Source organism: Copadichromis virginalis, linkage group LG20, assembly GCF_057382275.1.
Source record: "Copadichromis virginalis isolate Kocher_CV1m ecotype Utaka linkage group LG20, C_Virginalis_male_GT1.1, whole genome shotgun sequence".
NCBI lineage: Eukaryota > Metazoa > Chordata > Actinopteri > Cichliformes > Cichlidae > Copadichromis > Copadichromis virginalis.
In genome coordinates, this window is record NC_140637.1 from 675,140 (window position 1) to 690,942 (window position 15,803).

General features: G+C 42.0%; 1 protein-coding gene across 1 annotated transcript in view; it reads left to right on the forward strand.

Annotated features, from left to right (window-relative positions):
- The window catches only part of LOC146683881 (ERC protein 2), a 165,848-nt gene that overhangs the window by 65,180 nt on the left and 84,865 nt on the right, over nt 1-15,803 (forward strand). Inside the window, exons 10-12 of the mRNA XM_085444868.1 lie at nt 1,099-1,140; nt 1,477-1,670; nt 15,423-15,516. Coding sequence (XP_085300994.1) covers nt 1,099-1,140; nt 1,477-1,670; nt 15,423-15,516 — 330 coding nt within the window. The remainder of the gene's footprint in view (nt 1-1,098; nt 1,141-1,476; nt 1,671-15,422; nt 15,517-15,803) is intronic.

The window sequence follows — 15,803 nt, forward strand, 5'->3', positions numbered from 1 at the left end:
TGTCTGTATTTGCCGAGAAGAAACGGTAACGTGAACGTTGTCTAAAAATGGTCAAACTAGGAGCTAAATAAATAGAATGTAAATTGTACTGAGGCTAAAAGCTTGGGCTAATGAATAGATGTTAAATAAATCCCTCAGCACAAACTTACCTAAGCACTGACAGCTTGTCTGGATGAAAATAATTATCATAGCAATAACCTCTTTTATTTAATAAGTGTTGAATGGGATTCCACTGAAAAAATAACACATTGGAGCACAAGAGGTGACGTTAATGAAAGGGTAGGGTGCAGACCCGCCTGCCAGATGAAAAAGGCTGAGTTACATTGTGTCGACCTTACTTCCTCTGGGAGGTGAAGCGCATGCCAAAATAACAGAGGTCATTAAATTTGAGTATGATGACTTGGTTAGGATTAAGATATGGTTAGTTTTTGGTTGAGTAGTGGTTGAGGTTAGCGTGAGGGGAACTGTTGGCAGTAGGTGGAAGTAAATGTAATATACTCTGAAGTGGATGAAACATGGCTGTGTGTCTGTGTGTGTGCGCGCGCACAAGTGTTTGTGCACATTCACTTGATGATGTTTAAACGAGTGGCCTCAGCTGTCTCAACAAGTTAAATAACCTTCACAAACACAGTAGACAGAGAGAGGTAAAGACCAGGAGAAAAAAGCAGAAACACAGAGAAAGATAATTCTAGGTTAGAAACTTCCTTTGGGATATTTTTCTCAGAGAATGGTTTGATCAGCATAACTGTGTTCTTTCTTTTTTTCTTTCAGCATTTATTTTGAAAAGAATTGAGATGTTTGGTGGTCTCATAAAATCGCAGCCAAAACAGAGCAAGTATGTAATTTTATAATGATAATGAACTCCTAGCTCTACATGAAAGATGCCCTGAGGAGGGAACTGATAGAAGCCAACCACAGAAAAGCAGGCAGCTAAATTATGAATTGTAACCTAGAATTCAGGCCTGACTTACCTTTTCCTTTTCGGTTCATGCAAGATGATAACACACCTGCTCTTGTATAATTATCAGTGCCAATGATTTAGTCCTGCAGGATGTCACAAGGTTTATTTGTTTATCTACAATTTCTTTTTTTAACTAGGTGAAAACCAAAGTAGACGGGCCACCGGCAGTGAGCCCCACGGTAGGTTCTTTTTTTGTTAGTGCTAGCTGTTAGCATATTACATGCTAGGCTAACAGCGCTAATAGGTTAAGGCTCAGCTATATTAATATGCTTATAATAAAAGAATTGAAATGTTTTTCTATTTATCTGAACCTGTTCTTTGGTAATGAACCGTAAAGTGTTAGGAAGCCTAAGTGTGAGTGTTTAGCTACGTCTGACAATGATCTGAAGTGGTCAACGTGGAGAATATTTCAAATGCTTTCATGCTGTCTAGGTAGCAGTTCACACATGGTTGTGTTTGTACCTAATGAATCCATTCTCACCCCCCAATGCTTACACAAACATATATACTCAAAGATCCAAACTACAGAGGAAGCAGTCAAGATGTGTCCGGATATCACAGATCGTCTGAGGGTCCTAGAGCAGGAAGTTGGCCGCTACAGAGAGGAATCCAGGAAGTCACAAGCTGAAGTGGAGAGGCTGATGGGAGCTTTAAAGGATGCCGAGATGGACAAATCCTGCAAGGAGAAAAAAATCTCTGATCTTGAAAGGTGAGGGTTTAAGGAATTCAGTCAGTTTCGTAACAAGTCAGAAATTGTGTGTTCTTAGAGTGTAACCGGATCTTTGTAAGGCCTCGGCTCATTCCTACGTGCTGTATTTATAAAGGGGTAATCCATGAAATATAAACTGTCTATATTTGGTTGCCCTAGCACTTGAAACCACTTTTATGTTGCCATTCTTTTGGCCTGATGTAATCAGTCCAGAAAATGAATGTGACCTGTTTAAATATCAGTCTAATCATTTGGCTTAATGTCTTATTATTTGTTTTTATCTGTCAATGTCTGCAGACATGGGTAAGTAGATATTTAGTGTGCCCGCTAACCCCACCGTCATAATACTGCTCACACTGCCCATGATCATTACGTTGACATCATGCTGTGGTTGCTGGCTCCTTTTAAATTTTCTCAGGTATAAAGTTGGAAATTGGGGGAACTGACTGTATCTGAGCCTCAGGAAGCTTAGATTTAACTGTCTCGTTGGGGCAGTAAATGCATAATCCATTTATGGTCTTCATTCCTGTCACAGTAATAACACAATGAGAGATTTTATATGCTTCCTGTGGAGACATATAGCTTCTCTTTCGTGTTGACGTCTGCAAATCTTCTTTGCACACATTTCAATCCTGTCATCAGTGCGGTCATCTGTGTTTTCTCATATCAAATTATCCATATGTGTGTTTATATAAATGTCTTTGCATTACTTTTGACTACTGTCAATGCATCCTGTGACAGTGTTTGTGTGTGTATGTGAGTGAGCCTTTGAGTTTGCCAGGCAGGCAGCCAGCGGCATGCCAGTGGGAGGTTTTTGTATCCAGCCCAGACACTGGATGTTTATACTACTCTGTTTATTACTGGCACAGTGCTACTCAATTATCATCTGATTTATGGATTGGCATGGTGTGTATATGTACCCAAATGAGTAGTTGCTTAGTGCCAAGGCAGAAGTACAGTATGTTAGTGTTTGTCTGCATATTTATTTCATACAGTGTGTGTGTGTGTGTGTGTGTGTGTGTGTGTGTGTGTGGGTGAAAAAGAAGCACAGAAATGTGTACAGAGAATGTTTTTGAGTTTGAAATGTGATATTTAAAGTGGTATTTAGGCGTGTGTCTGTATATGTAGATTAATAGTGAATCAGTCTTTTGGTGGATCACGGGTTGCAAAGTTGGGGCATGAGTTTAAAAAAATATGAAAACAATCATTTTTCACACACATTGGCTTCATCAGGTGTGTTAACACTTGTTCTGGTTCTGAATGGCTTGGAATCAGTTTGCATGAGCTGTATGTTCTGGATCCAACAGTTTCCTGCCTCATTCATTACCCATTTTACAGACTGGCTGCTCTGGCATGGAAACCATGCGCTGACTCAAACTCTGTGGGAACTCCTAAGCATCAAGTAATAGGAAAGCAGTAGCTCCTACAGAATTTGTTCACAAACTCTACTCTGTTTTTCCGTGCATCTCTGCAAGAATGGATATTTTTGTTTTGTTTACATTTTTCTGTCATTCACTTGCAACTTTCATGACCTGGTCATACGCATGCTCATCGTACTTGGTGCATGTGCAGTGTCCGTGCATGTGGGTGTGCAGCGATTTCTGGGCCGCAAACGTTTTGGATCGTTGGAACAGTTCCTTTTCCCCTCAGCTCATCCATCTTATTTGGTCCCGCTGTCTCATTAGTGTCAGCCAGTCCCTCCTATCAGCACGAACCCTCACCTCTGGTTGGCATGCACAGGTCAGAGGTCACATGCAAGCCGGCCTGTGAGATCAAGGCCCATTGTAGTCCTGCAGAGTTGCTATGAACACACACAGAATAGTTGTTTGTACAGTAGTTGTTAGCATGTGTGTCTGCTATAGAAAATTGTGGGGCAACAAATCGTGTTAGTTCTCAGTGTACTTTTTGATTTAACAAAGACATTAAACAGAAACAGAAGAATCTTTGCATATGTGTTTCTGCACACGTGTTATTTGAACGCATGGGCGGACGAGTGTCTGTGTGCTGATTGGACTTCTGTTGCAGAGCATGCGGAATGTAGCTTATCTGGGCAGAGGATGAATGTCTTTTTAATCAGAGTGTTTCTGTTGGAAGTCAGTCAGATGACCTATTAACCACTATCTGAATGGAGAGGGAGAACAGATGAGGAAATAGACACTTTCTCATCCAGTTGGCAGTGAAGCAAAGAGAGTCAAAGATGGATGGAGCTAACAGGCCATTGTAATAAATACCTTCCAGCACAGGGGAGTCTCACTCGCAGCTTGTTGATTGCTTAGTGATCTACTCTAAGTCATCAGTGATAACATTAGGGTAGTTTATGGGTGACGTTTTATTTACTGTTGTTAGTGTACAGTAGACGTAAAGCTAATCTGCCAAAGTAATCAGTGACATTGAACAGGCTTTGTGGAACGTATCAGCATGTCGTACTAATTCTGACGGATTTGTTAAATAGATCTCTCGCGGTTATAGATCTCTTCAAGCAGTTCGTCTGTGTGTGATGGACTAAAAAACAAAACAAAACAAGAAACCCCCCCAAACATTTTTTAGGACTGACATACTTGGAAGTTAAGAACAACTTGTGGGAATTAAAATACACGAGGTTTTAATTAACTTTCAACATGATGTCAAAGAAGAAACACTGAACTGGAGTGTATGCAGCTTCACAAATTTTAGGAATAAATTGTGGCAGAAACATAAAGCCTTAATTCTTCTCCTTTCCTTCTTGCCTCCTTCACTCATAAACTTATAATATTAATTGTTGGAATTATGTTGTATGGTTTTCTTGATGCTTGGACAGCCCCATACTTTTAAAATTTGGGGGCTAAACTTGAAAAATAAATCAGCCATCCAGTCTCACAGTACCACAGCTACTGACGATGTAAGAACTGTGGTATGTGAGGGAGGGCTGCAGGAAAAGGGAGTCCGTGTGTGTTCGTATGTGTGTGTTTGTGTTTATGTGTGTGAGTCTAAAGTGAGATTGTCGAGTCAAGATGTAAGGAAAGGATGACAAACAAATACATGCGCACACATAAACACATGCATGTCATTTTTGGCTGCATTACTGTGAACATAATCAAACTCCAGGTGCTGATACACACATTACCTCTGCTTCTAATAATTATTCATTGATATGTTTGTAAACAGTCGGCTTTTCTAATGCAGGTGTGGGTTTTAAACAATGATTTTGACCTGAAACTTACTGTTAAATAGATGAAATATTCAGCACTGTGAAGAAATCTTGAGCCACCCCTCATGTCTTGATATTTTGTCAAGAAAATGGGAATTAGGTGCAGTGATTACTCTACATTGAAATACAGTACATAAGGCAATTATATAGTTCTAACAAGCTTGAACGTCAGTATTTGGTTTGACTGCTTTTTCAAAACAGTCTGAACTCTTTCGTAGTCTCCAGGAATATTTCTGAAGGACATTCAAAGCTCTTCTTTGGATCTTTCTGCCTTTTGTTCTGTTTTCTGTCAAGATGATCGCACACGGCTTCTGTAATGTTGAGGTCTACACTCTGGGGAGGCCAGATCATGACTGATTGAGCTCCATTGTGTTTTTTCCTATCCAGGTATGCTTTTACTGCATTGTCAGTGTTTTCAGGATCATGAACCTGTTGCCAATCAGATGCTTTCCAGATGCACGGTGGATCAAAACCTGATGGTTCATAATTTCATCAATTTTGACTACAACCCCAACACCACTGTTTGAAAAGCTGCTCCCAACCATGACAGAGCCTCCACCATGTTTCACAGATGTACAATAATCCCTCACTGTTGTACCTCTTTCCTGACCTTCTCCATACATACTGATGAAAACTTGAGCAGAAAATATCACATTTGGATTAATCACACAAATTCCATAGACAAAAAGCAATATGTGGCTGGGTTATTCATAGACTTGACAAAGGCATTTGACACTATAGATCATGATATATTAATAAGAAAACTGGAACGTTATGGTGTCAGAGGGGTAGTTTTAGATTGGGTCCGGAGTTATTTAAGTGACAGAAAGCAGTTTGTGAAAATAAATGGTGGTTGCTCCTTATGTATGGACATTGCTTGTGGTGTACCCCAAGGGTCAGTTTTGGGTCCAAAATTCTTCAACTTGTACATTAACGACATCTGTAAAGTGTCCAAAGTATTAAAAATGGTTCTCTTTGCTGACGATACAAACATTTTTTGCTCTGGTGATGATCTGCAGAATTTATTGGAGGATATGACTAATGAAATAAGTAAAGTGAAGTTCTGGCTTGATAAAAACAAATTATCATTAAATTTGAATAAATCTAAACTTATGTTATTTGGAAATAGTAGTTTAAATACAAATGCAAAGATTCAAATAAATGGTGTTGATATTGAAAGAGTCAGTGAAAATAAATTTCTGGGGGTAATAATAGATGAAAAACTTAACTGGAGAGCTCACGTAAGATATATTCATTCCAAAGTATCACGAAGCATTGCAGTACTAAACAAGGCAAAACAGGTATTCGACAGAACATCACTTCATATTCTCTACTGTTCACTGGTTTCACCATACTTAAGCTATTGTGCAGAGGTCTGGGGCAATAACTATAAAACCACATTACATTCACTTTTTACTCTTCAAAAGAAAGCAATTCGAATCATCCACACTGCAGGTTATAGGGAACATACAAACTCACTATTTTTGCAGTCTGAAATATTGAAAATTGACGATATAGTGAAATTCCAAACAGCACAAATTCTATTCAAAGCAAAAAATAAAGAACTGCCAGGTAATATTCAGAGTATGTTTTTTTTGAAAGAAGGAAGTTATAATTTAAGGGGTTTTTGTAACTTCAAAACAATGAAGGTTCGTACTACAAGAAAAGGCTTTTGTGTTTCTGTTCAAGGAGTGAAACTATGGAACAAACTGAATATGGAATTAAAGCAATGTCCAAACATAAAACTGTTCAAAAAGAGTTATAAAAATATGATCTTCTCGATCTATAAAGAAAAGGAAAATATTTAAATTAAGTGAATGTCTCTATTTAAAAACAAACAAACAAAAAATTCATGATGTGATATTATAGTATATAGTATATCAGAAATCTGTTCACTATTTTTATTACAAATTATATCAGTAAGGAAGCTGACTAAATATTCACTGATAATTTATGGGACAGGGGTGGGATTAAATAAGTGTATACTTCTTCCCACTCCCTTTCAACATGTAAATTAATCAGAATGTTTTTTTGTATGTAATTTGTATAGTATATTTTTTCTCTCATTTCTTTTCTAAATGTACTTGTATATTGTTCACATGTTGAAATAAATTACCAATCAATCAAGTTGCTGCCACTGATTTTCATCCCAGTTCTTGTGTAATCTGGCATACCTCAGTGTTTCCTCCTTGTTTCCCTTCCTTAAGTATGGCTTATTGACAGCCACCCTTCCACTGAGACTATTTCTGATGAGGCTTTGGCGAACAGTAGATGGATCAAATGAAGGGCCAGAGCATCTCACAGGTCCCATGTCAAGTCTGCTGATTTTTGCTGGATTTTCCCTCTTTTTTTAAGGACATGACTATCAGATACTGTTCATCTGCTGTAGATATTTTTCACATGTACCACTCCTTCTTTTGTCCTCTGCTTGACCAGTTTCCTCACTTTTCTTAAGGCGAGAGCATGTCAAACACCATGCTGAGATATGGCAGGTGTTTGGCTAATAGCTGTTTGGGAAACACCTTGTTGGTGCAAAAATACTATTTTGTATCTGTCAGATTGTGTTTTTGGTGTTTTTGTAGGTCAGGCACAAACTGTCCAGGCTGAACTAAAAAAATAAAGAAAAACCTCACTGGCCTGGGGAATAATTGTTCAAGAGCACCTTAAAAATAATAAGAAACTCCGGCTCCTTTGCATACAACATACAGTATAAAGAAATTAGTACTTTTTCACAGTTCTGTAAGCGAGATAAACCCACAGTAGAAGAGGACTATTTTCTGACACACACAGGGAATAGTTGTGTTCAGTGGAGTAAAATGCACATATTCAAATTTAAAAATGTAAACGTATAAACTGTACTGCTTTCTTTCTTTCTTGGACCCCATCACACACACACACACACGCACACACTCTCACACACACACTCACACTCTCACACACGCACGCACACACACACACACACACTCACACGCACACACTCACACGCACACACGCACACGCACACACGCACACACACACACACACACACACACTCACACGCACACACACACACACTCACACGCACACACACACACACACACACACACACACACTCACACGCACAAAGACAAAATATGAGAGAAGTTGAAAATGGCATTATAATCTCAGATAGCATCTGTGTCTCCCAATTAACTCGCACCGTGTTTTCATTTTCTTCTATTTGTCTTCTCTGTATTCCTTCAGTTTTTACATTAGTTAGAAAATGTTTTTACTTCAGATCATATCTGTCTGTTATTCAATATATTGTACAACCCTGAGCCGTGACTGTGCCAGCGTGTCCCTGTCTACTTGAAATCTGAGGATTTTGTTCCACTCGGCGGTTTATTCAAAGAAACGAGAGAGTAAGAATTAAGTGTTGTGAAGGGAAAGATAGCAATCTGTTTGTTTTGTTCTTTAAAAGTTGCTGCTTCTTTTAACCTATATTTACATGGGAAATGACTCTATATTCACAATTGACCACAATCAGATTTTGTAAGAACCCACTATGACCACAGCTGCTTCCTACTGGCCACTCAGCAGCTATCCTAAAGAGGGACATCAGTAGATCAACAAGGAGGATTACTGATTAGTTTTTATGTTTTTATTCCTACAGAAGAAATACAAGGCAAACATCAAGCAAAAATATCAAAGTGATAATGGAAAAACTGAAATAAAGAAAGGGCTATATAAATATGTAAGAAGAGATATACGAGGGGAAAAACAAGCTCTCTGGTGACATCCAGAAATAAAGTGGAGCTGCTTATGTTGGAAGGTGGATGTGTGGAGAGCTCCAGGTGGAAGAAGCAAAAGGAAATGTGAAAAATTACTTATTACGCTCGGTTTAGGAAATGGCTGGACTTATTCACACTGCTTTCTCTCTCACACTTCATCTTTCAAAGAAATGTCACCACAATAAAATACTGTTTCCCTGCAGAATTTACTCATTTCGTTAATCAACAAATCACTGTTCCTTCTCATATTTTCCACTCGCATGCGACCCAGCCCTTCTGCTTCTTTGCACACTCCTCGTGCTCTCGTTCGCCTTCGCTCAGGTCAGAATCCTTATTAAATTTTTGCACCGATGGGCTGATGGGGGTATATCAGCTATCAAACAGGACCAGCGTGTCTGCTGGTTTATACACCTGTGCCAGTAGCAGCTTTGTCTGATAACTGATATGCCCTCATGGCAAGATAGCTCTCCATGGACATGCCTGCAAGCTTCTAAAAACACACAGAGACATCAAAGATCAGAGGATAAACAGATTCTTCTTCTCCTCCTTTCAGTGTACATACGTGCGCGTGTGAAAATACCTGTGTGCACGTTGTGCTTCTTAAGAGAATTTAATAATACTCCTTATTTATGCAGCACTTTTCAAACCATCCATCCATCTTCATCCGCTTTGTCCGGGGCCGGGTCGCGGGGGCAGCAGCCTAAGCAAAGAGGTCCAGACCTCCCTCTCCCCAGCCACCTCCTCCAGCTTATCCGGGGGATCACCAAGGCGTTCTCAGGCCAGCCGAGAGATGTAATCTCTCCAGCGTGTCCTGGGTCTGCCCCGGGGCCTCCTCCCGGTGGGACATGCCCGGAACACCTCACCCAGGAGGCGCCCAGGGGGCATCCTTGTCAGATGCCCGAACCACCTCAGCTGGCTCCTTTCGATGTGGAGCAGCAGCGGCTCTACTCTGAGCCCCTCCCGGATGGCCGAACTTCTCACCCTATCTCTAAGGGAGAGGCCAGCCACCCTTCGGAGGAAGCCCATTTCTGCCGCTTGTATCCGCGATCTCGTTCTTTCGGTCACTACCCACAGCTCGTGGCCATAGGTGAGGGTAGGGACGTAGATCGACCGGTAAATTGAGAGCTTCGCTTTTACACTCAGCTCCCTCTTCACCACGACGGACCGGTGCAGCGTCCGCATCACTGCAGCCACCGCACCAATCCATCTGTCGATCTCCGGCTCCCTTCTCCCAAACTCGCGAACAAGACCCCGAGATACTTGAACTCCTCCACTTGGGGCAGGAACTCATCCCCAACCCGGAGTGGGCACTCTTTTTCGGCTGAGAACCATGGCCTCAGATTTGGAGGTGCTGATCCTCATTCCCGCTGCTTCACACTCGGCTGCGAACTGTTCCAGTGCGAGCTGGAGGCCCTCACCCGATGAAGCCAACAGAACCACATCAAAGCAGAGATGAGATTCTGAGGCCACCAAAGCGAAAGCCCTCCGCCACTTGGCTGCGCCTAGAAATCCTGTCCATAAAAATTATGAACCGAACTGGAGACAAAGGGCAGCCCTGGCGGAGCCCATCACCCACCGGGAACGAGTCCGACTTATTGCCGGCAATGCGAACCAAGCTCTTACAACGGTTGTATAGGGATCGAATGGCCCGTAGCAATGGGCCAGACACCCCATACTCCCGCAACACCTCCCACAGGACACCCCGAGGGACACGGTCGAATGCCTTCTCCAAGTCCACAAAACACATGTAGACTGGTTGGGCAAACTCCCATGCACCCTCAAGTATCCTCGAGAGGATAAAGAGCTGGTCCAGTGTTCCGCGACCAGGACGAAAACCGCATTGTTCCTCCTGTATCCGAGGTTCGACTAGCGGACGAACTCTCCTTTCCAGCACCCTGGCAGGAGGCTGAGGAGTGTGATCCCCCTGTAGTTGGAACACACCCTCCGGTCCCCCTTCTTAAAGATGGGGACCACCACCCCGGTCTGCCAGTCCAGGGGTACTGCCCCTGATCTCCACGCAACATTGCAGAGACGTGTCAACCAGGACAGCCCTACAACGTCCAGAGCCTTCAGGAACTCGGGGCGGACCTCATCAACACCAGGGGCTCTGCCACCAAGGAGTTGTTTAACTGCCTCAGTGACCTCGCCCCCGGAAATTGGCGGGTCATTCCCCTCATCCCCAGACTCTGCTTCCTCCTCGGAAGACGTGTCAGTGGGATTAAGGAGGTCCTCGAAGTATTCCTTCCACCGCCTGACAATTTTCTCAGACGAAGTCAGCAGCGCTCCGCCAGCACTATACACAGTGCAGGTAGAGCACCGCTTTCCCCTCCTGAGACGCCTGATGGTTTGCCAGAATCTCTTCGAGGCAGTCCAAAAGTCTTTTTCCATGGCCTCTCCGAACTCCTCCCACACCAGAGTTTTTGCTTCAGCCACTGCCCGAGCCGCATTCCGCTTGGCCTGTCGATACCTGTCGGCTGCCTCCGGAGTCCCACAGGCTAACCAAGCCCAATAGGACTCCTTCTTCAGCCTGGTGGCTCCCTTCACCTCTGGTGTCCACCATTTGGTTCGGGGATTACCACCACGGCAGGCACCAACCACCTTGCGGCCACAGCTCAATGCAGCAGTTTCGGCAATGGAGACGCTGAACATGGTCCATTCGGACTCGATGTCCCCAGTCTCCCTTGGAATCCTGTTGAAGCTCTGCCGGAGGTGTGCGTTGAAGATCTCGCGGACTGGGGCCTCTGCTAGACGTTCCCAGCACACCCTCACTACGCGTTTAGGTGCACCGGGTCTGTCCAGCGTCACTTTTCAAACCCAACTCATAAAAATGATAAAAACTCATAAAATCAACAAGATGGTGATTAAAAACATTTTTTTTAAAGATGCAAGCCAGAGACATGAAACGGCAGACTTATAAACCTGTGTGGTTTCCAGAAGGGAGAGTAATAACAGATATACATATTGATAGAAATGTTGATTACGCCCCCTTCTAACACGTCTCTGGTTATTCAATGCAATTTTATTTACACAGCTCCAAATCACAACAAAAGTTGCCTCAAGGTCCTTTATATTGTACAGTAGATACAGAGAAAAAGCCAGCAATCATATGACCCCCTATGAGCAAGCACTATGGCGACAGTGGGAAGGAAAAACTCCCTTTTAACAGGAAGAAACCTCCGGCAGCACCAGGCTCAGGGAGGGGCGGGGCCATCTGCTGTGATTGGTTGGGGTGAGAGAAGGAAGACAGGATAAAGACATGCTGTGGAAGAGAGACAGAGGTTAATAACAGATATGATTCAATGCAGAGAGGTCTGTTAACACATAGTGAGTGAGAAAGGTGACTGGAAAGGAAAAACTCAATGCATCATGGGAATCCCCGGCAGCCTACGTCTATTGCAGCATAACTAAGGGAGGATTCAGGGTCACCTGGTCCAGCCCTAACTATATGCTTTAGCAAAAAGGAAAGTTTGAAGCCTAATCTTGAAAGTAGAGATAGTGTCTGTCTCCTGAATCCAAACTGGAAGCTGGTTCCACAGAAGAGGGGCCTGAAAACTGAAGGCTCTGCCTCCCATTCTACTTTTAAATACTCTAGGAACAACAAGTAGGCCTGCAGAGCGAGAGCAAAGTGCTCTAATAGGGTGATATGGTACTACAAGGTCATTAAGATAAGATGGGGCCTGATTATTTAAGACCTTGTATGTGAGGAGCAGGATTTTGAATTCTGGATTTAACAGGAAGCCAAAACAGGAGAAATCTGCTCTCTCTTTCTAGTCCCTGTCAGTACTCTTGCTGCAGCATTTTGGATTAGCTGAAGGCTTTTCAGGGAGGTTTTAGGACTTCCTGATAATAATGAATTACAGTCGTCCAGCCTGGAAGTAATAAATGCATAAAGAGTGAGTTTTTTAGCGTCACTCTGAGACAGGATATTTCTAACTTTAGAGATGTTTGGTTATTATAACCAAAACTTCCTCAATGGTTTTAAAGGTTACTGTTGTGTGTGTGGCAAGGTGAGAAGGTGTTAAATGTATTCATCTTTTTATTAGACATATTTCACATTCATTGCACACCAACATCAATCATGAAAACAGACAGTCATGCACACACACACATGCTTCCAACTAAGGGCTGTGACAGCAAATATTTGCCCACATGTGGGGGCAGCTTGTCGGTTGCGCCCAGAATAAACACACCAGTGTGGATGTGGAATAATAATGTGGCGCATTTTAGCAGCTGCTTGGTCACAGCTTGTTTACAGTGTTGGAGGGTTCTCTTAAGCACTAATTTGTCACTGTCAGCTTTCTCGCACTTTCTGTTCATTTTCTTTTTCTCTTAAAGTACGAAGGCCTAACTGGGAGCTCAGAGATGTGTTTTAATTCTATTTTGAGCATATTTGTGAGTAAACATGAACTCTACCCTAAGACCAGGGTGCATGCATTTTGTGGTTAATGAGTGTCTAGTAGTAGTGAGTTTACTGTGAGGGCTTGTGTGTGTTTTCCATATTTTTTTAAACCTAATATGTGTGTGCCACATATACCAAGGCTCAGGGATTGGCGCGGAGGTTAATACATATCCATCCTGGCTGGTTACACAGTTCAACTCTGTAATCAGCACCTGAGCAGTACACAACGCTGACAGCAGATTTACTACCCATGTGTGTGTTTCTGTCAGTAATCAGACTCGTGGCATTTTATTTCTTAAAAGGAGAATGTGGGTTATGTGCACAGTGGTGCGCATGCATGTGCTCGCATCTCCTGTCTGCATATGTTTGTGTTTTGTTGTTGAAAGATTTACACAGCAGTGTCTCACCTACCTCAGTCGTGTCTTGTCTTGTCCCAGTCTGCTTTCTTGCTAAGACTCGGCACACAGCATTCATCCTTACCTGATGTACTGTACACAGTGCAGCTCTGCAGTCTTCTGAGATGAAGCATGCAGAACTTGTTTTAACTAATAAAACTAAACAAATAAAGCCAGATAAAGCAAGACAGGACAATGAAGCGAACTTATTTGTACGTGTTAAATATTGTGCTGTACTCAATAGTCGGTACACACACGCAGACGCAAACACGCAAAATAAAAACTGCAAGGAAGTGTAATTTATGCACATATGTTCACGTCATGTGGAAAACAACGTCCCCTTCTATGTGGTGCTTGCACGATCTCGCCAAGTTTATGCTGGTTTCCTCTGGGAGCCGCTCCTTCGCCCGTCATCACAGTGCAGCTGATAGTTGAAGCAATCTTTCAAAAGTGGACACAAGGGCCAGACTTTGCATGTTTGTCCCTCTGGAGCCATTCATTTAAAAAATCCCATTAGCCACAAGAATCTTTGAAATTTTCCCAGTTTAGCCATCGTTTCCATCTTAGGAAGCACCTGTTTTACCACAGAACCAGAGGATAAATGTCAGAGGTTTTACTTTTTAATTTATATGCTTTTGATTATAATTTATAACTTTTAACTTAAAACGTCTTCAGAGCCTCTTTGTTTCAAGTAAAGCACGGTTTTGCACCATGTTGTGCCAGTGGTCAGATATCAGTTGCAGCTGCACAGTGCTGGGCAGGCCGAGGATTTCCCCTCTGATAACGCTAGGATGTGTAAATACAGGTTCAGACATTTAACATTCACTCTGTATGATTTATCCCCCTGAAATATAATGAATTTCATGCAAACTCCTTCACCCTTGGCTCAGCTCTTCCATGCCCACACCAATTTTTGTATTATTGCTGTTATTATTGTTATTTTTTGTGTTGTGTAAGTATTTACCATCACACCAAATGTTAGAATCACCAGTTAACCTGACAAGCAATCTTTGGACATGTTTGTCAGGTTAAACCCAACAACCTTGATGCGAGGCCACCAATGTGCCTCTGTGCTGCCCAACAACTTGATATATAGGCTAACTTGTGCTCTGTGCTTAACCTACTCTAGTTTTTAATACTTTTTCACCCCTTTACGTTGTACTCAAAGTGCACTGCAAGCTGCACTTACAGACATATTTTTAAAGCTCGTGCACACATGGAAACCTGTAAGGGTGCATAGGGAGGTCCTTCGGTTTTAGTCTCTTGCCCAAGGACACTTCAACATAAGGATGCAGAAATCTTGGTCCCCGATTGCACACTGGCTTCCCATTGTTCCTCATACAAAGGATAGCTTAAATGCAAAAAATGTGTTTCCTGATGGGGCTTAATAATGACAATCTTCCACTTTTCTGGCATAGTTGGATAATGTTTTGATTCTCTTTGATACAGTAACTAAGTCCAAAGGCAATATACTTGAAGAAAACCTCAAGGAAAATTGGTTTTGTCATACATTTTAAGAACATACATTTCAACTGGTGCACTATTTTTCTGAGGTGAAAGCCAGTCCACTCTTGACTTAAAAAGATGTTGCCTGTGTTTGTGGCATCTGTTTGTTGAGTTTTCTGACCGCTCATTCATGCAACATGTCTTCATCTGCATCTTGAAGAGTTTCTTGCATTTGTACATGCAATCACTTGCTAGACTCATTCTGTAGGCGTCCATAAGCATTTTTTCTACTTGCCTCGAATTCTACTTGCATGGTGTTGAAGGTTTGATTAATTATTTCCCCTTTTCTTTTTTGTTGAAGAAAATGGTCATTTTGATGAATATTTTTATGGATAATTGTCGTCTTTAAAAGGCTCAAATATGTCAAAAAAGCAAGCAGTTTTGTACTTTCAAATGACCGTATATCTCATAGCATTAAATTTAGTCATTTAATGTATTTCAGATTTTGATCATTGATATATGATATAACAAACACTCCTTGTTTATCTGTTGTCATCCATTTTTCTCTGTCTGAAGACAAATCAAGTCTCCTAACATCCAGAAGCAGACGGTGCCAGGCGAGATGAGGAAAGACGCCCTGATTGATGGACATCCCCACTCGTTATCACAGGTTTGATTATGTTCGTACGTTTATGTCAGTGTTATGTTTGGATTCTTTTTCATGTTTCCAACCAGCAGAGTTCAGTTTGGTTCATTCTCAGTTCATCTACCTGTTTTTGTTTCCCCTCTCACCACCAATTGCAAATGATGTCGATGAATTTCTTCTTCTTCTTAGCTGTGCTGTAGTCCCTCCATTCATAGATCTCAGAGTCTTAACCAGAAACAAAACTCAGTTCCATACCTAAAAACTGCATCATGGTGACTCACATGGGAATAGCAGCACACTGTGTCTAGTCA